General features: G+C 36.4%; 1 protein-coding gene across 4 annotated transcripts in view; it reads right to left on the bottom strand.

The window, feature by feature from the left end:
- ANKRD12 (ankyrin repeat domain 12) overlaps window positions 1-24214 on the bottom strand; it is a 106820-nt gene that overhangs the window by 32174 nt on the left and 50432 nt on the right. For all 4 annotated transcript variants that reach the window (XM_031439183.2, XM_031439178.2, XM_031439179.2 and 1 more), the window contains 3 exons: window positions 20908-21108; window positions 18303-18445; window positions 8336-8483 (listed from right to left, as the gene is read on the bottom strand). In XM_031439183.2, the coding sequence (XP_031295043.2) occupies window positions 8336-8483; window positions 18303-18445; window positions 20908-21108 (492 nt within the window). The remainder of the gene's footprint in view (window positions 1-8335; window positions 8484-18302; window positions 18446-20907; window positions 21109-24214) is intronic.

Here is a 24214-nt window from a genome sequence, read left to right as displayed (position 1 = left end):
GAATGTCAGTAACACAGAAAAAGATTCTATCAAGTATAAGTTAATCAAGATATTACTCTCTGAAAATGACTGGTATCACTACAAAAATTTTGATGTCACTAAAGGAAACTGATAAAAATCACCCAGTCTCAGCTGTTACATCTCTCTCTCTCTTTCTCACTCCCTCTCTCTATATATATATATTTACATGAAGGTCCTTTAAGCCATGATTAGGTAAAATATTTTTTTGTGGACAGGATGAGATAGCTAAGGCTGAACTCATTTAAATAAATGCATATATAATATTTTAAAGTCAAAGATCTTTTTTCAGGGTTCTGCCCAAATGTACCCTTTATAGAATTTTACTCTTAAATATCATCAGTATCTCGTGACAGACTCACTTTAAGTTGTTAGAATAGGAACTAGTAGAAATTCAATTTTTAAGGAAAACCATCAAGCTAACATATTTTTAACAAAAAATCTATTAGTGTTTCTATTTGCAATAAACAGTTTTACATATTTGGGGCAAATACATTTAAAATTTCTTGGCTACTGTATTTGCATGAACTTCAAAGATATTTAGCAGACTATTATTTTTTTGTAGTATAAAAATTGAAAGACATATTCATTTGCAGATATCCATAGAACATCTCAGCTACAGTCACAATTTCCCATTTATTTTTCTGATATATAAGCAAGGAAAAGATACAGAATTATGTAATTTTTATAGACACTGCTAAAGACTGAACATACACAGTATATGGTAATTTAAGTATTCAAAATTTCTTTCCTTTTCTCCACTTAACAAAATTTGCATATATATTTTTCTTAAAAAAAGCATTTAATATGCAATTAAAAATTCTTAAACTTTAGAATTAGGCTGATAATAATTAATCCAAATAAAACACAAAATAAAATCTGTATTGATTTAGAAGTATTGATTTTTAAATAGAAAAATTGTAGAGGTTTTGTTTAAGATTCAGGTAGAAGTAGCTGATGATATTTAGAAAAAAGTTTGAAAACTTAGTAACAGAACTGTGTGTGTGAAGTGTCCCATATACGTATGTTAAAAAACACAGGAGAAAAGGCCAAGTATGCAAAACACTATGATGAAACTATTTTTAACTGGTCATTAAGTAAAAGAACTTCTCCATTTTTTGCCTATTTATTGCCTATCATGCTGTGTGCTCAGCTCCCTGCACACTGTGGACACCCAGGTGCCTTTCATTTCTTCTAAGCACCTATACCCCAGGGACACGTGACAAACAAAGGGCGCTGAACACCAAACACAGTGCTTGCTGCTGCTCAACAGCTTCAGAAACAGCTTCAGCCACAGAAGCTGCTGCCAGCCCTGGCCAAGGCTCTTCGCTTATAAAATGAATCACAATTTTCCATGCGAGGCCTAAGCTGTTATCGAATGTATATGCTAGAAGTGAATTTAAAATGCCATTTGGAAAGCAAGAAAATAAAATACTCTTTATGTGTTAAATGGAGAAATCATCTTTATTTTAGGTATACTAATATGCAAACTCCTTTGCCCTGTATAAAATGTTCTATCAAATCTAAATTCCTAATGATCAAACATGTTGATAAATATTTTGACACTTTAAAAAAGCCCTATGTACCGTCTACCTGCAGTCTATGCTTCTGAGGTTAAAAGGCTTGCTCTAAAGCTTCCTAAGGTGATGCTGCTTCCTACTTACAATTCAACTGTTAGCATCACATAATTCATTTAATAAAAATTTCTGGTGTATTTGGACTTAAATAACTGTTTTTTGGATCTCTTGATTTATTCATTGTTATAATTTCATATATGCATGTGTCAATGGTAGTATTTTCATAGCTCCTGAAATATAATCCGAGGAAATGAGTTTAACAAATATGAGAATATATTTAGAATAGTTACAATTTACTATTTTAACATTAAGAAAATAAAACTTCAAAATACTGGTCATTTTGTGTATTTTATGACACAAAAATACACTCAGCACACACCAGAGGGTAACAATATATCACTGTCTTTTTGAAAGCTCCTAATCTGCTTTACAGTAGACTCTAAAGGTAGCTGGTCTGTTTATTATGATGGAGAATGCCCTTGCTTAAGCTGAAGTATACAAGTGAGGAAAGTTTATAGCAGCTGTTTAATAAACATGGCCAGACTGCTGGCAGTCAAAGAAAGGTAACAACAAGGTGAAAAGTTCTTTTAACAATGACTGTCATTTTCAACTTTGTCTACTGGACACTCTGCTTAAGTAATAAAACCAGGGTCTACAAACTTGTAGCAGATTATCTACTTTGGTAATTAATGAGTGTCAGAAAGCACTGGGGGGGGGGGCACTATGTGACACAGAGTCACCCACTTCTCCGTTACCATAATCATGTTTTCTGAGCATTATCTGGCTCTCCAAATATGACTGAGTTTCCAGCAGGGTAGGCAAGAAGCAATTATTTGCAGCAAATGCTCTTGTTAGATAGAATTTCTGTGAAGAGGCTAATGTGGAATAAGACTGCGGGATAAGGGTAGAAGTTAGAGGCGAAAAAGACTAGAAGAACTATGCAAATTTAAAAGGGCCACACATTTGTATACAAATGCTATACTGAACAGGACATTATTCCTGCAACAATATCCTCATGTCTGATATATGCAGGACATAAAACTGCTACTCAGTGTGGTCCATGAACTTAGGCCAGTCTGTAAACTGTTTACTACTAACCCTTGATGAAACAGGAGGCTTGTACCAGAAATGGAAATCAGTTATGCCACCAGCACACTGTAAGATAAGCTGACGTTTTTCTCACAGCATTTTCCCTTTTTGATGACGGAAGCAGTGCACTGGTGTAAATTCTGGCACAAGCTCCTTATTGTGAGAGCTAGTAACAGTCTGCAGAATGGCTGCTCTCAGTAGCCCTCTTATAAGGCACAATGCCTAATGGAATAAACCATATTTTAAAATGGTACATAAATAATTAACACCTTTCTAATCTACTCCAAATTTATGAAGTACTGAAATCCATAGTTACATTCTCTAACTCTGTTAACACTTAAAGTGTATCTGTCACATGGATGACACAACATACAAGATGAGTAACAATCCTATCATTTGGCTTTATCTGTACAAACATCTTGTGGGCAGTAAAATTAATACTCGATTGAGTATTAACACATTCTGAATTTAGATTAGGTGAAGTTTAGTGTAACAAGGACCTCATGTAAATTAAGCAAAATGTTTGGGTATTTTCATCAGTCTTTTTCAGTAACTCCAAAATCTCTGTATGATACTTACGGACGATTTTTACTGATGATTTTGCATCATTCCTTGAGGGACTTTGATCAAACAATAATTCAGGCACATTCACCATGTGGAAATGAATATGCTGAAAAATCAACACATAGCTGATGAACACATTAAACAATCAATATCAGTGAAAATCAAAAAAGCTCCTAGAAGACATGTTTCACTCTAATGAAACACTGAAGTTCAAATAAGACACCTAAATTCTTCACAGGGAAGCTTGCTGCAGCACTTCTTCCTAACAGAAAGCTTTTAAACCAAAGCTGCTTTTCACAGCCACTGTTTTCTGACGAGACCAGGATTAGAGTTCATAGCCATAATACATGGAAGAATTAACATGCTATATAGAAGTTTTCTACTTTTCAAATCTTATTTTCTTACTTTCTACAGAAGCCAACAGGAATTCCGCTATCATAATCCTGATTTCACCCAGCACAGAGACGTTCAAATGACTTTCAGCTTGTAACTGGTAGATGGATTTACAAATATTTTGAAAATAGGAAGTGACAGGGATAATTATGTTAGTATCTACATTTTCTTAATCAGCTATATCCTCAGTGCTTAAACAATGCCTAACACACGATGTGTGCACAAAAATAGCTGTTGAATAACTGAGCTGAAGGAAAAGAAGGAAGAGGGATTTAGGATGACTACCAAGCTCACGATACACGCAGAGCTGAGTGATGCTGTCATGAAGTCGAGATAGGAAAAACAAGAAGAGTGTAAATGGGAAAAAAGAAGTTGCATTCAGGCACACTGATTTCTGTGGGAATTCTAAGTGGCAGTAGTATCCAGAGGGCAGCTAAATATATATGCATGAAGCATAAGTGAAAGGTATGGAATTAAAGAGAGATGTAAAAGATGTCACCATACAGATGGTAGTTAAAACAGTAAGTCTGGATGAACTTTATTTGGGAGATTATGTGGTATGAGAAGAGGGTCCAGAAAGTAAAAGCTTTGGAAAAATCAGCACACGGGTGTATGCAAAGAGAATGAGGAAGAAAGAGAGGTTCTAGAAGGAAACTGAGAAGGAACAGTCTGAGAAGCTGGATAAAAGCCAGAATTATAGCTCTGAAATCTAGACAGGACAATTTTAAGGAAGAACACAGTCAACACTGTCAAATCCTACAGAGAGACTGAAGAGACAGCAGAAGGACCTGGCTGTTAGAAGGTCAAGTGTGATGTCGGTAAACACGGACTGGATGAAAGGTTCTCCAAGTGCACCGCAATGCACTCTAAGAAGCTTAGCTGTGAAGGAAGGGCACGGGGATTAAATAAACAGCACAGAAGCAAGAGAAGATCTGTTGAGCCTTATGTATTTCTGTGTACAGAAACACCATCACATGATTGTGTCCAGCTCTACCTGCTGATTCTCAGTGCTCTGATATATTAACTAATTGGGGTTTGCAAAATGGCCAACCTTTTCATTATTTTCTGGATTTTCTAAAAAACACTTCTCCTCGCCCACAGTGATAGAGTTCATATAGGAGCGGCAAGATACATGACTGATTTTTCCCTCCTTTTTGCCTAATTTTGAGATAACAGTGTTTCTCTGATGATAATGAATTAATTTAAAAATTTATATTAAAAATTTATCATTACTTATGGATTTAAACATTTTCTGAGTTTCAAATCTTTGCAGTTAACACCTTATTGAAGCTCAAACTATCTATCTTTGGCCAGTGGGGAAGGGTTCCAAGTTGCCTCTTACGGCCTTCTGACAAGACCTGAAATCTGCAATGACAAGATGTTCTGAGTTCATCTTACAGATTTCCTGCCCCAGACTTAGCATCATCCATTTTTCCCAAGAAGCTCTGGTTTTCCTTTAGGAGAAAATACTTCAGGATTATAATCTGGGTACTAGGAATGATTACTGCTACTGTACGACTCACTCTTTCAGATCTTTTCAGTGGACAAACAAAAAATTTTTATGTATTTGTATGTATTTTAATTTTACCTGGCAATAATTTCAAACTCACAAAAAGTTAGAAAAGTAAACACTAAACACTAAATATCCTTTACCCAGATCTGTCTACTGTTAATGTTTTACTCTCTTGCTTTACAATTTACTTTCTCTTTCTACACACACATGTGCAGACACATTTTTTTCCCTGAACTATATGAGGGTATTACAGACACCATGGCTCACTATCCCGACACACTTCAGGGATACGTAGGGAGTAAGTACTTCCTGAGACCTAAGGATGTTCTCTTGTCCCCACAGTACAGTCGTCAACTTCATAAATGTAAGCTGGTACAATGCCAATCTACTACCGTACTCCTTGTTAAATGGTCTAATAACGTCCCTTACAGCCATGCTCCCTCCCCAGGACAGGGGCCCAGACAGGAACAGGCATTGCCCTGTTTTCTCTTTGGACAGCGTGGGACATTCCTATTGCCTGTACTGGTTTTCATAACACTGACACTTCTTAATCTCCAATGACGTTGGCTTTTAAAAAGAAACAGAACATTCCTCATGGTTATGCATCCTCAGCCAGAATGCTACAAGGGATGTTTATCCTTCTCAAGGCAGCACATCTAGAGTCACAGGACATGCGTTTGTCCCTCCCTGGATGATATTAGTTACAGTCACTCAGTTCAGGTGCTGCTGGATTTCTGCACTATAGAATCATTGTTTTTTTCCCCTCTCCTCTTTTGCAATATGAAAAGCCCACATAAATACCTGATCTTATCAAAAAACTCCCCCTAGATCTATCAGTCATTAGTGATTCCTGCCTAATCATCTTTACCGTGGAGGGTGTAAGTCATCAGGTAGGGGTGGGAATGGACTAGGAAGGGGTATAAGGAACTTTCTGGAGTAACGGAGATATTCTATATCTTGATAAGGCTGGATTACACAGGTCTATGCATTTCTCAAAACTCACTGAAAGTATTATTAAATAATTACTAGTTTCACAAATACAAATATTACCTAAAAAACTATATACAAATTTGAACTCCAGTCATAATGAAATGCAAGCTGACCTGACTTATTTAGAGGTGTGTGCAACTTATTCTGAAACATCAAAAAATAAAATGGACTGATGGGTAGGTGGTAGGTAAGTGATAACATAATAAAGGAAATACAGCAAATAGTTAACAATCACAAAACATTGTGGATACAGGGTGTTCACTGTATAATTCTTTGAACTTTGCTATATGTTTGAACATTTTCATAATAAAATACTGGGATTTTAACTTCTGCACAGCAAGGAAAATCATCAACAAAATAAAAAGGCAATCTACTGAATAGGAGAAAATCTTCGCAAATCATGTATCTGATAAAGGGTTAATATCCAAAATATATTTTAAAAGAAGACTCATACAAGTCAACAGCAAACAAATAAAAAATCCAACTTTAAAAATGGACAGAGGATCTGAAAAAACATTTTTCCAAAGAAGACATATGAAAAGATGTTCAACATCATTAATCATCAGGGAAATGCAAATCAAAACCACAATGAGGTATCACCTCATACCTGTCAGAATGACTATTATCAAAATAGACAAGAAATTACAAGTGTTTGCTTGAGGATGTAGAGAAAAAGGAACTCTTGTACATTGTTGGTGGGAATGTAAATTGGCTCAATCACTATAAAAAAACAGTATGGACGGTCCTTAAAAAATTAAAAAAAGTGATACAGCAACTCTACCTCTGTTTATTCGTCCAAGGAAAATGAGAACACTAATTTGAAGATATATGCAGTCCCTTGTTCACTGAGTCTCACATACAAAAGCCAAGATACGGAAACAACCTAAGTCCACCCATGGATTAAAGGATAAAGAAGATGTGTTACATACACAATGGAATATTATTCAGCCATAAAAAAGAAAAAAATCTTGCCATTTGGGACATGTACGGACCTTGAGGACATTATGCTGAGTTAAATAAGACAGGTAAAGACAAATACCATATGATCTCGCTTGTATGTGTAGTCTAAAAAGCAAACAAAACAAAAACCAAGCTCATTGACAGAGACAACAGACTGGCGGTCGTTAGAGATGAGGGCTGGGTGAAATAGGTGACGGGGGTCACAAGGTACAAACTTGCAGGTGTAAAGTCAGTCAGTCAGGACGATGTGCTGTAAATGGCGATTGTAATTAATACTATATCACACATTTAAAAGTTGCTAAGAGAATAGATCGTAAGTCCTCAACACAAGGAAAGAAAAAAAACTTTGTAACTATGTATGGTGACAGTTATCAACTAGACTTCATGTAGTGACCATTTTGCAGTGTATATAAATACCAAATTACTATGTTGTACACGTGAAACTAGTACAAGTTTCATATTATGTCATAACGCCTCAACAGGAAAGAGAGTAAACGACGGATCTCTCTCTTTTAAAAGTACAGATGTTGTTCTACTGCCTTCTGGCAATGACTGGGATTAAATGCGTGTGGTTTGATTTCTATTTCCTTACATATAACAATACAATAGCAGTATCATGTAACTGTTTATAGGAATTGTTTAAGATTTTGTGAGGACATGAGACTTTCTAAATTCTTTTCCATTGATTTTTCCCTGAAACATGATGAACCCTTCCAGTCTGTACACTAAAGACCTTTCTTCAATACAGGAAAAATTTTCTCTTTTATTTTTAATGATTTATGCTTTTAAAAAAAACTCTTTGGGAGTATGCCAAAAGTTTTCTGAAATATTCTTTTGGACCTTTCCTTTTTAAAACCGTATTTGTAAAATTACGCACCTATTTTGCAACAGTAACCACAGTTCAGCCACCTAAATCACAAAAATAAAAATGCAAAGATGGCTCATTAATGCCAGGAAGACAGGAAGGGTTTGGTTACTAGCTCTCTAGTTTATAAAAGAATTAAAAGATGTCAGAAGTGGTATAGCTAGTGTTGGTAGCTACTAACGGGGAAAGTACATTTACACAGAGGACTTGTGGCAAATGCCTAAATTTAGGTTAACAAATTTACCACTCTTAATAGCTAGATAGCACTGTGTAACATACTCAAACATTTTGGTTATTATAAAGTACAAGTACTTTACTAAATATCATGTCAAAAAAACAGGTGAGTGGAGATGATCTGCAACAAACCTGTGTAACTCTCATCACCATCAGATAAAGGCACCTCTCTTTTTAGCAGCAATTCCAACTCCTCTGTTTCTGCTACATCCACTGGACGCTCCCCATGTTTGTTAGCTTGAAATGGATTTCCACCATGACGAAGTAAGAGTTTCACGATCTGCAAGAGTAAACGGAAGGAGATTTAGTCCTTTTGCAGACAGCATCATTCCAACCATTCTCTTGATGACACTCGTAATATCCTTCCTCCTCATCTACTCCGCCTCCATTCCTCAGTGTCTCCTCTAAATCGTGATTACTCTCAAGTTCCATTTTGACTGCCAACCCTCTTCTGATGATCGTATCTACTACAAAGAAGTGTGCTCCTTAAAATTTAAGCTGAAATTTACTTTAGCACTGAGTCTCATCATTTTTCTTCCTCTTTCATCACACATTTGACAAATGTTTACTGAGTATCTGTTAACAATCACTGCTCCAAGTTCTGCAGATAAATATATGACCAAGAATAACAGGATCCCTGCCTCTCGGAAGGTAGAGGCTAGAGCAAGTCTCCGAAGTATCTCCCCTCTGTTGAAGGCTCCTATCACTACCAACACTCTTAATCATCTTCTTTTCCGCATCTCCCAGGAACTTGAACTATCATTAACTGACATGCGTTTAGGAAAAACTAATGAAGCTTAAACGTCAAGGCCCCTCATTTTTATGGTTCCCTTACATGGCCCTAAATCTAATTTTTTTTATTCATTTCTTAAAGAAACCCCATCCCCAATTATGTAAGTTTTGAACTCCACAAAACTAAGATCTGCCTAATTAGTCATCACTTCTTTTGTTCGTTGCTTCTTATTCCTCTTCCTTTCTATATTTCTAACCTTTTTTGATTGGCTCCTTTTTAGAAACCAATCTTTCCAGTTCACGTCTCTTTCACTTTAAAACAATAATGGCAATAAAGAAATAAAACACAAGATTAAAAAACAGAAATTGTTCAAACCTACATTCCCCTCTTCCAGCTAAATCTCTTTCCTCTACAGTCAAGCTCCTGAAAAGATGTTACCCTTGAGCCATGACTTGATAAACTGGCCCTTCACTCTTCTACCTACAATGATGCCACCATAAGGCCAATGAAATGAGTCTTCTAAGATCTGTGAATACCTAAGCAATAGCTCATTTCCCTGGGCTCTGCGCACGATTCCATGTCTCATACTCTAATCCTGTTTCCTTATCATCTCTTCTTGTTTTGAGTTTCCACTTCCATGGCATTAGTGTCTTCTCTGGTAGGTAAATCTATACTGTAATTTATTAACACATTTCTCCCCTATCCTAAACCATAAACTTCGTATGACATCAAGTCTTTTTTTGCCTTTCTATTCTCAACACACAACTATGGTGCTTCCTGGTACTAAGGAAATACATTGTATCTTTTTAAAGAAACAATATTAAACAAGATGTTGTAAATTAGGAACTTCTAACAAATGAAAAGTATTAAGAACAATAAAGATACACAGCAAATTAAAAAATGAAAACAATTGTCCAGACTATGAAAGAATAAACTATCAATACATAAAATTTGCAAAGAATAAAGAAAACAAATTACTCGTGATCCCAACTGTTAATATTTAATTCCCCTTCTGTTTACTTATTTTTTATCAAATTACACATGCTTATGATTTTAAAAGATCAACCAGCTTTTGAAGGCTGCTGGTGAAGGACTGTGCCTATACGTATCTCTGGATACTTCAGTCATGTACTCAGCTTGCTGCATCGGTAGTTTTCAGTTTTAGGCATTGTCTACTGTGTTGCAATGGAAAACGGGGATTCAGCGCTTTTACCAACTCTCATTCCTCTCTTCCCAGACACAGACACCCCACCACCACAACTTTCCAATATATTTTTTGTGTGTACTATGATTAATATGAGTGTTGAGCCAAGTAGTACAGTATGACTAAATTTCCATTCCTACACAACTTTATTTTACCCCCCAGAGTTAATTATCTTGGTTTTTCATTTGCTCAGTTTTCTAGACACTCATCTTCAATTTATCCCCCATGCTGTTACAAGCACAGATCTCGTCCATTCAATATGCAACCATCTTTCTGGTTAGATTCCCTTCTCCAGGCCTCCTAACTTGCCCCGAAAGGACTGGCAGATCTCTGGATCTGTTTCCCGTTGTCTTCCTGCCATCTCTCTTCATCCTACAGTCCCAGAAATACCCTTCCTTCAGTTCTGTGTCGAATTCTTTAGCTGCTATCTTTTTTCTTGGTTTACTCCCCTCATTTTCTTGAAATACCAACCCCAGGAGATTCTTAAGAAAGAGTAAATATTCTTAGAGTTTTACATGTCAGAAAATACCTTTATCCTATTCTCACTTAATCCTTACACTGGATATAGAATAATTTCCCCCACAATTTTGAAGGCCTCACCATTATCTTCTAGTTTCTAGTGTTGTTCCTGATAATTCTGATGCCATTCTCACTTTCTGCCTTTACATGTGACTTGCCTTTTCTCTCTGTAAGTTTGAGGACATTCTTTGCTCCTATTGTTCCGAAACTCCAGGATAATGAATTTTGGTCTTGATCTTTTAACATTCATTGTACTGAGCAGTCCACTGCCCTTTCAATCTGAAGACCCGTGTTCCTTTGGTTCTGGGGAAATTTCTGGTTTTATTTGTTTTGTATATCCTATGTTCTCACTGTTCCATCTTCTAAGAACCCTTGTTAAGACACTGAATCTTCCGAATTAATCTTCCTTCTTTCTCATTTCTCCTCCTCCATCTATGTCTTCTTGTCTCCTAATTTCTAGATTTCCTCAATTTTCTCTTTACCCCTTAATACTCCATTTTTTCATTTCTGCTACCGTATTATTAATATTCAAGAGCCTCTTTTGTTTTTGGTTTTAAATTTGTTAACTCTTCCTTGCTTAGTGCCTCCAGTTCTTGTTTCATGGCTACAACAAAGTCTCATATCTCTTTGGGGAAGGTAATGAGTTGGGTTTTTTACGTTTCTCTTGGCACTACTGTGTCCTCCAGATTCCTACTTTTCTGTTTGCTTGTTTTGATATGTGCCTTCTATACTAGAGACTTTTCTCAAGGGTCAGATTATCATTGGCTGTCCACATTTAAGAATAAGGCACTAAAAGACTTACTGCAAGTTTTTTAGGTATTGGTAGGACTTGCTGACAGATGGACTTTGTGCTAGTGTGGTATGGCTGGGCCACTTCATCAGAACCCCTCTTGGCTAGTTCAGCTTCCTGTGGGGAAACCTTTCAACTCACGCCTAGAACGATAAGCCTTACAGTCAGCATTCTGGTTGCTGAAAGGAGACGGGGGTCTTAACATTCAGTATGTTCTACTTAATTAACTTACAACTTAATCCTTACTCCCAACTACCCTTGTGGAAAGTCAGTCCACAACATATGGTTTATACTTGTCAGGAAATAAATCTTCAATCATCTGCCAGGATGGGAGAGGTGTAGCATCTACCTATGAAGGGTTAGGAAGGGAACAGGAAGGTCAAAAACAGTTTGATCTAATTGTCTTGTTTTCAGTCTTACTGAACAGGCACTTCCAGATGTACCTGGCCACCAACTGCTGGGCTCTAGTTTTTCTGGGTTTCTGTGTTGAAATGGCTTTGGTTTCAATATTCTTGCATTTTCTAAATTAGGAGATGGCAAATTTGGTATGTAGGCCAAATCTGGCCTGCTAAGAGTAGTTTCTATATTCTTATAATATACTTTTTAAAAAATGGATAAAGGAGAAGCACTGAAGAGAGAGGAAGGAGAGAGAAGATGGAAGAGGGGCGATGGAAGTGGCATGTGGCCTGTAAAGCCCAAAGTACTTACTATCTGGCCCTTGACAGAAAGTTTGCCAAACCCTATTCCATGTCAGTAACCACTCTTTCCTCAAATTTCTATCTCCCCAAATACTGGTTTTCTTATTTCCCCTGTTCTTTGTCCTTGTGGGTCTATGTCCTTTAAAATCTCCCCTTACTATCATTTTAGGGGTTTGATAAGGTTACTGAAAACACTTTATTATAAATAATGCTGTAGTGAACATCTTTAGAAGTTGAAAATTTTTTCATTTGTAGGCTTATTTCCTTAGGCTAGAGTCCTACAATGAGAACACAGAACAAAGGATCTTGGTAGTGAGGAAAGCATTCTATACCCAGCAGCAAATAATCAACAAGTATTTATTATACACCTGTGATGAGTCAGAGACAACTGGTTCTTCCAAGCATGCTACAAAAATCCTAACAGAAATAATCAACGCTTCACAGACCATCCTCATGTGCAAAAAAAATCATTTATTCTGGAAAGAATGTAAAGTAACTTAAAGTTACTTAAAATACAGCAGGCAGCAAATGAGAAGTAAGTAAAAATGATGAGACAAGAATGAAGATAGGTAGTATCTAAAATAGACTAGAAATAAGGCTATTATAAAAATGTGTATTAGAAGTTACTATACACTTGTTAAAGGCAGGCCAGAGATTAGGTTCTTAGTAAGCTATGTTAATTTTCTCTTATTCTAAAAAATTTTTAACAGGCTACTGCTTCTCCCACCTTAGAAACGTCTTATGGATGACTGAAGCTGTCCTGAGTATAACTGAGTGAGAGAAATCCAAGCCTTTGGTAGAGACTCATAACCTGTGGTACAGACATATACAAATGAGAGGTCTTGGTGGCTCTCATCTCTCTCCTCCTCCCTGGGGACAAGTAAAAGAACAAGGAGAAAACAGCCCTCAACAGCTTTGAATTGTGACTCCTACTATCCTGGGCATGCTGGTAGGAGGAAAAGCAAAGTTCCCTTGAAAATAGCATGCCAGTCTCCCTCTGGAAAGAGACTGGAAATAGTGTTTGAGTCCCTGTAAGTACACGAGCTCAAAGGTCAGCTTCTGGAAATATTCTGCAGCTGTGTGCACATTTAGAAACTTGTGTTCACAGAACCACGTCTTACTCATAAGGCATAATTCTTTAACATCACATTTAGAAATCAGGAAATTTTTTAATACAACATTTAGAGGAAAACTATTCACCTCTGACAAACTCAGTAATACTTTAAAAAAGGGAAATAAGTACAGCATTTAAAGTATCACAGCCAGAATTAAACCGGTTTATGATAAATTCAGTGGAAAGGGAAAACGTCAAGCCTTGTGGGTTAAGTTTTGGCATTCTGCTGCCTGAGTCAGGTATGTATTCACCCATTCATCCATGTACCTACACACACATCCATACAGAATTTTTATGTGCTTCTTGTATGACAAGTGGTTCCAGCGTCACAAACACAAAAACAGTACAAAAAGCTTGCATGCATGGTGCTCAAAATACAGTGCAAGAAACACACAAGTACATCCGTAAGAAAATAACATAGTTAAGTGCTGTCACCCAGGTATGTGTGAGCTGTCAAGGGAGCAGAGAAGACTGGTCTGACAGTCGGCAAGGACCAGTTTAGGAAAAGTAACATCATGGGCTACATTTTCCTTCAAAACTAGAACTTGCTTGAGAATTATGAAAAATACCTTATAGAAAAAATGTTAACGAGAAAAATGGCATTTTTAATTTTCAAATTTTAGTTTCTAAAATATTTGAGTATATATGAAAAACAGCAATACAGAAGTAGCCTTTCAGTCTTTTACCTCCAACATTTCTGTAACATTTTAAATTTCAAGGTATGTTTACATGCACAGTGTCTTTTTTTCCTCCTTCAAAATATCCCCTTTTGATAGATACTATTTATTTATTATGTAATTTAAAGATAAAAAATTGTAGGTTCAGAGAAAAAAAAGTAACCTGTTTGAGATCACACAGGTGGCAATCTCGCTAGTCCAGAATTGAATTAATATCTATTTTCACTCCAAATCCCATTTTTTTCTCAACTAAAGTAAAATGCCTTTTGAAAGACTGTCAGTGTGACACTGAAATTTTTATTGTGTCAAAAAAAAGAAAATAAGATCAACTATACTTCAGTAAAAAAAAAAATAAAATGCAAAAAAAAAAAAGTAAAGGGAAGAAAGAAAATAAGGCAGAGAATGTTTGCTGCTAATGAGAGGGAAAAAGGGGATTTTTCCAGCAAAAAGGTATGAGATGCTATCAAAATCCCATGCAGGACATTACAAAGCATGTCCTAAGCTATGCACCAGAGAGTGAATAACAGCTCTTTCAAATTAATGAATCACTGCCTCACTTTGTCATAAAAAAAACACTGCTATTTATCCTGTCCAGTCCCTTACTTTGGACTCATGGTCGTCTGATGAACTTGGGAGTATCCCAGACCAGTGGTCCTCCTGTGTCCCTGCTTCTCCGTGCTCTGGGAGAGGCTGAGGTACTGTAATGCAATGGCTCATACGGTTTCAACAAGAGTTACAAGAAGGCTGTTCAGTTACTGTGATGATTAAAATAATTAATACATATAAGGCATTTACCACACTTCTCACCCCATAGTGAAAACACAAATATTGCTGTGAGAAATTAATAAAGTTCACAACACACAAACACAAAATAAATTATCACAAAGAGCAATTAACTCATAGCATTTAGCTTCATACTCTGTCATTGTATTATCATGTGAATACTGAGGATTCTTCTTACTGTGGAAACTAATTTCCATTATTGTCACCTGCTGACTTTTCATGTTAAGTTACTTAACTTTGGGGGATACTCACTGAAGCTTATTGACTGAAAGAAGGTAAGACAAATGCAACTACCTGAAAATCCAAAAGAACAAGAACCTCAGTAAATAAAATAATTTATGTGATGCTCCACCACTAGGTCTTTCTTACTATGAAAAATCTTAGTAATTCCAAAAGGTATTTAGATCAATAAGCAGGTACATCTTCACTTGCAATGAAGATGTAAAGTAAGAGCTGTGTTCACTTCCACGCAGACTGTGCAAATATTTCTCAAAGAAAACACCATTCACAGCCAAAGTTTTAAGCTGCGGAAACGGCTGACCTCATGAACTCAGAGTGTAACGAGATGATAAATGTGATGGAAGTGAGTGAAGACTCTGTTCGGTTTAAAAAGGTTGCATGCACTGCCAGCCGTGCTGAAAGGTGTCCAAATCCACCTCTTCTCTTCTCCTGCCACCACCGCTGGTCCGCTCAACAGGAAAATAACGTACGAGGAAATTTTTAAAGGGGATTTCCTGACCTTATGCCAAATAATGGACACTTGGGCTTGAGGTCACCATGAAAATAAAGTGTTACCTGAGTGTCTGGATTTGGGGGCTCACAAAGGCCAGTGTTTGACTCTTGCCTGGAGAAACCTGAGAGTGAAAAGTTAACTGGGTTTGGTACTGATACCAAAGCAAGGAAGGAGGATGGTCATGGAAGCACATGTGCGTGTTCACTGGTGGTGGGAAATGGTGTGTTTCCTGGGCCGAGCCTACATGGCGGACTGGAGCTGACAGGCACCTGCAAATGGACCCACAGGGCGAGGCAACGGTCCAGTGCAGATGCTTCCAGTGGAAGTGTACAATGGATATTGTGAATTGTTCAGATTCTCCTCTTCTGGACCAACTTATTCTCCCAAGAGCTGGGAGTACTGCTGGCTAATAATGTGTAGCTAAGTTCCTTACCAGGTACAGCCACAGCCAAACAAAACAGCATCAATTAAGGGTTAATGTCAGCAGCTTGCATCCAATAACTGGAGCCCCAAAGACCTAGCCCCCGACCTCAAATCAGACTATGGTGGAAGGGCACCCCAGGAGCAGGAACCCCGTGCGAGATGGGCCGAGGCCACTGCTGCAGCGGCACGGCAGCTCAGCTTCTCCCTGTCCTCTCCTGCTGCTGTCACATACCTACGGGTGTTGTTCCTCAGATCACGTCCCCGCTCCACCAGTCTCTGCAATCACCTGCAGATTTCTGTTTTGGAATCCCAAGGTACCCAACCTATGGTAGATGCTACTGACAGTGGTCCTAGAAACAAACTCTAAAAATTTTAAAACAGGATTTCTGAGCTAGACGACATGATGGCTGGCCATGAGATGGAGTCCTGAGAGCCATGGCACACAGCAGTCGTGTAACTGTTCAAACTCAGAAGCCTTTGAGAGGCGCAGGGAGGTAACAGTTATAATGAGTATGATTCTCTGCTTATGCCCTCAAAGCCAGCTGAATGCACCCTCTCTATCCCTGAATAACAGAGATTTATTCTCATTGTAAGAGTAAGTTTCTAGGTTTAGACAGCAACACAGTGGAGAACAGTTCTATGGTACTTTACCCAGATCAGGAGGACGAAGCAGAAGTTTCTGTGGGACAGAATGAGTTCACAGTCTCCCCTCACCACTGTCACACAGAAACTCTTCTAGGCTTCTAGGATGCTGGAAAACACTCCTATGCCACCCAGACAGGAAAGCAGAGTGTTTACTTTTGGAGAAACTGTCCATCCAAGGGAAGGATCTACAAATACTGACACTTACGAGGCTTCTGACAAAAGAGCCACCCTGTCTTCCAGACACAGTACAGAGAAGCCCACCAGTCAATCAGCTCCAGACATCACACAACTTGTCAACCAGGCTTTTTAGAGCTTCATTCAATCATGAATGACAGAGGTTAGCAGAAGATCTCTAACTCGAAAAATGTATCAAAACAGAGCAATTAGAAGGATCTTAGGAAAATCCATGACCAAGCAGGAAGTAGAACAAACCATTTCATTAATACTCTCAGAGAGTTCAGATGGGCACCCGGAGACTGGGAATCTCCATGGAGAGACTGTGAGAACGCCACGTGGGTTAACGGCAGAGCTCCCTGGACAGCACCTGTGCTACAGATCTAGAGAGCAGCCAGTCCCAGTTCGAGCAGGACACAAGCTAGCTATCCTGTGCATGAGGGTACTGTCAAAAATAATAAACTGACCACTGTGTTTGACCTTACTCAGGCATTTTAGAGTTATGTCAGAGAGAGTAAAGAAGTATGAAATGGATGCACAGAAAACTAAATACAATTACAGTATACTCCATGAGTCTTTGAGCAGCAGTATTTATTAAAATCCTTCGCAGGAGATCAATAACTAGTGATTAAGAATTAAAAAAGCAAAATGGCTTTGCATCTTGTTAGAAATACAGAGGTAAATAGTAGAAGAAACATCTACAATGGCTGCTTTCGGTGAAAGGTACTAGGAAGTGGGGAGGGCTGGGAGGGAGCCTGCAGTTATCTTGATAAGCTGAACAGTGCTTTTCAACTTTTTAAGACTCTGTATATATTTTTTGATCAAAGTAAAAATTAAGTAAAAGAGAAAAACTATTTATTTGATAAACAAAATCCTGTTTTAGAACCACTGCTAACAGTGCCCCAAGTTGATCTGCTCTGGCCACAAGGAAGTGACAGCAATGGACTTAAGCATTAAAAACACACTTAAGACACAAGCATCATTACACAAACATTACACTAACAAAGACTGGTTCGACTTTGATATCAACATGCCAGAGACTGAAATATGCAAACAGAATTTGAAACCCAGCATGGTTTATAATATTACATCAAAACAAGTTAAACATGATGTTTAAAGATGCTATTAATTCATAAGCATATATAATCATGCTTGATTAAATCATTTTATTATTCTGCACATAAATCTGAATACATTAAATACATGTCAGCTAAAATTCGGAAACAGATGTTGTGTATAAAGGGATCATTAAGTATTAGTAAGTCTTAAAAAGAAAAGGCAGCATGACAATGTACAATTTTTATTAAAAGTGAAATCTGATTTATCCGCTACAAGTAACTACCTGACAGTAGAATGGCCTTTGAAATAAAAAAATTTGACAAGTTGGCTCAATTATCAAATTAAGTAGATTTTGTAAGAAGATAATGCTAAATCTATGTTAGGAATTAGCAGTTAAAAGGCAAAAATAGAGAAAATAAAATACAGATAAGCTAATCAGGCAACGAGTGAAATATGATATAAGATCAGATGACAAAGCAGTGAATTAAATTATTCCAGGTTAAATTTACATTTTGAAAATGTTCACTGGTATTTCCGTCATACTTACATCTTTGTGCCCACTACTAGCAGAATCGTGAAGTGGAGTGTCATCATCTAATCCTTGCGTGTTAACATCTGCTCCAGCTGCTATAAGTATCTTAGCAACATCATAATATCCAACGTTGCAAGCTTCATGCAGTGGTGTCCAACCTAAAGTCAGAATATTAATTAAACATATGGTTCACTTCTACTAATTTAATACATATGCTTTTTATATACATAACCATGTGTGACATATTGATTCTAAATGCACATGATACAGAAGGAAAAAGGAGTAACAAGCAAGCTCCTGGAAATAAGAACTAAGAACACCATCAATTTTACAAGAAGGTCACTCGCAATATTATTTCCACTGGGGCTAAATTATTTGACAAAAGTATTAAACATTTAAGGTTATCCAATATATACAAACTTCATATAATTTGTAATAATCATCTGAACTACGGAAAAGGAATCGGAAAAGGAGGCAAAATAAGCTGAAGGCTTTCATCTGTTAAGTCAAAACCTCTTCCGAACTTAATACTTATTTTAACTGAAATAAATTTATCATTTCAATTACTTTTATAAATTAATTTGCTTCTTCTACTTATTACAATTAAAGTAATTCCGCATGTCATTACATTTCTTCAAAATAGGATTTCACTGATTGGGTATAATATAATTTATTTAAACAAGATCCTATTATTAGGCATTTAGGTTATTTCTAATTTTTAAATATTAAATGCTAGTCACAATATATAAAAGTAGATTTTAAAAAGTTTCTGCTGTTTAGTATAGGGAAGTATGTTCAGTATCTTGTAAGAATCTATAATGAAAAAAATGAAAACGCTTATATGTATGTAAGTGAATGACTGGGACATTGTACTGTACACCAGAAACTGACACATTATAATCAACCGCACTTCGATTAAAAAAAAAGAAAGAAAGAAACAATGCTGCAACAAATATCCTTACAACTAAATCATCAACTAAATCATCATGCATATCCATGATTAAATATTTAAGGTAAGAACTTAAAAGTGGAATTGTTAGATAAAAGGGAAAGTAATTTTTTGGGGAGTTTCTGGTAGATAAAATAAAGTTTTCCTCTAGAATAAATAATGCTGTGCATTTTAAGTCTCAATTTTGAAAAAGATCCTGTATGTCTCCCTTTTCCCATTCACACCAAATAAGATAAATAAATTCCAGGTGTATTCTAATAGGGCCATATGTAAAAATAAAACAAAGAATTCGGAAATGAGAGAAAACAAGGAATCGTTTTATGATATAAAGGCCAAAAAAAGGCTTTCTTGAATAGAAGACCAAAGAACCCACAAATGAAAAGATTAACTGATATGATTACATTAAAAATTAAAGCTTTCGTATAATAAACAATGCTGTAATGCAAATTCAAACACTGCCACAGTGAAAATCTTTACATATCTGACAGAGAATTACAATCTACCCTCTTACATACTGATAATACTACCAAACCGTAACAAAAATGGGCATGGGACCGGGTATAGCAATTCACAGGTCATGCAGAAATTTACACTCTGTACGAAAAAGAAATATCCACTGTCACTACTGATTAAGAAGATCCAGATTAACATAAGTTCTTTTCTTCATCTGTCAGACTTTTAATCATTAAACTGGTAATACTCAGTTTTAGTGAAGGTGTAAGGGAAAAGGCTCTTTTATATATTCTTGCAGAGACTGTAAATTGATGAAAGTTTTCCTGGAGGGCCTTCTGCCTCTATTTCAAAATTTTTTAAATACACACAGCTTTTAATGTAACAGTTTCTGTTCTGCTGAAGCCCTGAAAGCCTTCTGGAACTGCGCACAGACACATCTGCACAGGAGCGCCCCCGGAGCATGCCCGTGCGGTCCGTGCAGCCCAGCACCCCACAGCTGCCGCGGTAAGTGAAGCAGAACCGCCCCTATGCACTGACGGAAATGTCTGCAGGACTCCAGGCACAAAAGGCAGACTGCAGACTACGGGCTGACAGACACAGGAGTGATGTGGGATTTTTTTTTAAGTCTATATATAAATAAATATTCATTTAAAATATAAGTGATAATCGAAGTGCACGGAAAGGATAACCTCCAAACTGTTAACAGTTCTGTGGAAAAGAAAGAAACTGGGGGGTGGGTGGGTAGGGTATGTAGTACGTCAGACTAAAGGGAACTTCGGTATTGTCCCCTGAACACTTCCACTGTCTGATCTCTTTATGGTGAGAATGTACTGCTATGACAGTTGAATAATCGAAGTGAAACAAGCATCGCCGCTCTTATAGTCCTCATGTAAAAGCTAATACATGTTCCTGGAAGACAAATAAACTAACTACTGTGAAAACATTATATAACTTGAATTCACCTAGAACCTACATTGGATAAAAATTTATACGGTAATATATCAACTAAAATATAAGTTTAATATTTAAAAATATGAGTAACTACTGACATGGAATTGTAGCAGAGATCACAGTTTTACATACACACTCCAAAAATAGATTTGTAGTCAAGTATACCTTTAGGAATGAGGAATGTAGATTAAATTGTAACCAGAATCTAGTTAGATGAGAAATTCAAAATTTTAGTTCTGACTAATAATCTTTAATTATTACTCTTACCTGCAAAATCTTTTACATTCACATTTGCCCCTAAACTTATTAATTCTTTGACTTGTTTCACATCTCCTCGAATAGCTGCCATGTGTAAAGGAGTTTCACCACGTTCATTTCTTTTATTAACTTTATCTTTTTGTCGAGATGAGGAACTGGGAGTTTTCTTTTGGGCTGGTGTTGTCTGTGATGGATGATTTGGTGTGGACTCTATAAGAAAGAAGAAAGTTAACAGAAGTTCCAGTCCGAATATTTTATATATTCATTTAAAGGTTTTTACAAGTAATGTGCTAACTTCCTGGAACAGGGGGAATATCTTCTTAACCTAACAATCTGAAACTTGACTTGGATGATAAATTAATAATTTGCCCCAATTACATGGAGTAGATCTTCCTTTAGGATTATCAAATATTGAATGAGCCAATTAAGAAAAAAAGTTTTATTCTGTCAATGCAGAAAGTTGGTTTAAAACAATAATAAAGTATCAAGTATATATACCCTGTAAGTGTTTGCTCAATGAATAATTTGATAAACTGCGAACAAAAGGTACTTTTCAGGGCATGTTATATTATTTTAAGACCTAGATGAAATCACACTGAAGGCTAGAGTTTACACCGCCAACTCAACGTACTGGAGTTCTATTGTGATATTAGGTGCAATTTAAGGTCATAGATGATGTTAGTATGAAAAGAAGGTTAACCTCTGTAAGAAATAAGGACAGTCTGGAAAAAGGTCCTTAAAAAGTGGGCTGATACAGACACAAAACAGATAAACAGCAAGGTCCCACTGTACAGCACAGGGAACTATATTCAGTATCCTGTAATAATCTACAGGAAAAGAGTCTGAAAAAGAATAGAGACATATTCTTATTCTTCAGTTATGTACAACTGTATACCTGGAAGTAACACAACACTGTAAATAAGCTGTACTTCAATATAAAAAAAATGGACCGCTAAAAGAGAAAAAAATTTTTTGATTCCCATCATTTGACTTTTGTTCCAATTTTCTATCAAAAGCAAGACAGTTAACCAGATGATGCCCTAAGTGCTCTCCCTCCCCGTTTCAGAACTGGGAAAACAAACAAACAAACAAAAAAACTGGTTTCTTAGTCAATCAAGGATTCAAGACATATGTACAGAGCTTATAATTAATTCTGAAAATTTTAAACTATTTAAAAGAAATAACAGCTCTAAGAGAAAAAAGTCTATGAAAAATAATTTTCTAGTGTCATATAATAATTTCCTTGCAAACTGACATAATTAGAGTGCTAAAGTATTATCATCCTTTTCTCAATAAGAAAAGTTTAAAATTTACCTTTTGGATTTTAAAGTACATTGTGTCAGTAACCATCTCTTATCTATGTATTTCTATAATGCACACTCCAGAGGAGCGAGAAGACTTAGAAGGATTTACTCTTACAACAGTGAGGACTGTTCAGAAGACTTCTTGGTACATAATGATACTCACGTAATATTTGTTGAACGAATACATGATTTTTATTATAATCTCCATAGTCAAATTATTTCTTTAGAAAATTAGCAGTTTAACTTCTTAAAAGCAAAAAGGACATATTTTTAAACTCACACAACTCAAAGGAATTAATTCATACAAAATTTTGTTCGCCATACCAAAGTAATGTTCACACAAAATAACAGTGCTATCCATAATGGCAATCCAGATAAACATAACAAAACATGGAAAATTAATTATGTAATGGATAAAATGATGAACCCTAAACTCCAAGTATATCTTACAAGCTGGCAGACAGCTTGATATTTATTTCAAAAGCTTTCCACTCTAGTTTTATATATGTTGATAAAGATGATTGAGATGTACCCTTAATGAAAAGAACCAACTGCAGAACAGTATTATAGTAATCTTATTTATATTTAAAACAAACTCCAACAAAAGATATATATTTGCATGTCTGTACCTAGAAAATCTCTAGAAGATAAACTGTTAATAGTGGGTACCTCTCAAGGGGGGAGGTTACTGGAAATGGGAGAGGATTTTAGCTTTTTGCCTTACTGTATTAATTCTTTTACTTTATTCTAAGGATAGAGGTTCAGAGTATTAAAAAACCAGTTTTGAAAAATAAAAGTCTTCCCATCTAACTTTAAATACAACTCAAGGTCAAGATTTTACAGAAAATTTAAAGTTCAACACTGTTAATATCTTTAATTTGGCCACAATCTTTCCCAAACTGTGGGTCAAAAGGCAGGAGAATAACCAAACCAACATGCTCTACGTAAAAAAGCAGGAAGCCCTAACATGTTTTTATTAGTGAAAGGTGTAAGACACACTCAATGCTTTGATGGAAACTATGATACAAAGAAACTGTAAGAATTTTATTAATTTGTCCCATTGTTTTAAAAAGAACCAACACAGGAAAAGTTCACTAGAAAAATTGTGTCCTTTTCAATGCATTTAAACAGGGTCTTTTATTTACCCAAAGTCTTACATAAAGAGGCCTTCGATTCAGCGCCAAAAGAGAAAATTTTCTTCTCTAGACAAAACTGATTTACCTTCTTCTTGTATTGGTCAATGAGAACTATAAAACTTAAAATTTTTCTTTTGTGTTGTTAGCTATCAGAATGTATAGCTAAATTCAACGCTCAATAGTAATTACTATCTCGGCCCAGCTCTCTTAATTTTATCTACCTTTTAAAGCCCTTTTAATAAATTAGGTTGGTATGTTTGTTCCCTCTTCGTTTTGGTCCCGCTGGTGAGCCATTTTCAATTATTTATGGAAGGTAAAGTACTTGAATAAACACATACACACACACACACACACACACACACGTAGAACCACACCTTAACTGGAAGCATGAAATGAAATATGAAATAAACTTACATAGTATACTGTAGATATTTTTCCTTTTAAAATAAATTTTAGTAGATCTTAATAAAACATGGATTATACCCTTGCTTCTAAATGCATGTGATAAGATTATCAGCCTTCAGCAGGGTGCTAATGAACTGAAAAGTAAACTATAAACCTAGAAGCAGCTTTGCAGAACCTGGGGTAAAAACTTTGGAGCAAGGTAAAAGCACACAGTCCTGCAACAGATTTCTCAAGTTGGCTGACCATTTCTAAATTATAGTTGACCTCAGAACAACTTGGGGATTAGGGAGGGGTACCTACCCTCCCTGCATCTGAAAATCCGGGTGCAATTTACAGTTGGCTCTGTATTCTCAGTCACACATCTGCAGATTCAACCAACTATGGATCGTGTAGTACTTTGTATTTACTACTGAATAAAGCTGCACAAAGTGGACCCGCACAGTTCAAACTGTGCTGTTCAAGGGTCAACTG

This window comes from Camelus dromedarius, chromosome 32 (assembly GCF_036321535.1).
Source record: "Camelus dromedarius isolate mCamDro1 chromosome 32, mCamDro1.pat, whole genome shotgun sequence".
Taxonomy (NCBI): domain Eukaryota; kingdom Metazoa; phylum Chordata; class Mammalia; order Artiodactyla; family Camelidae; genus Camelus; species Camelus dromedarius.
The sequence above is the reverse complement of the archived record's forward strand: the minus strand, read 5'-3'. Positions and strand labels throughout refer to the sequence as shown.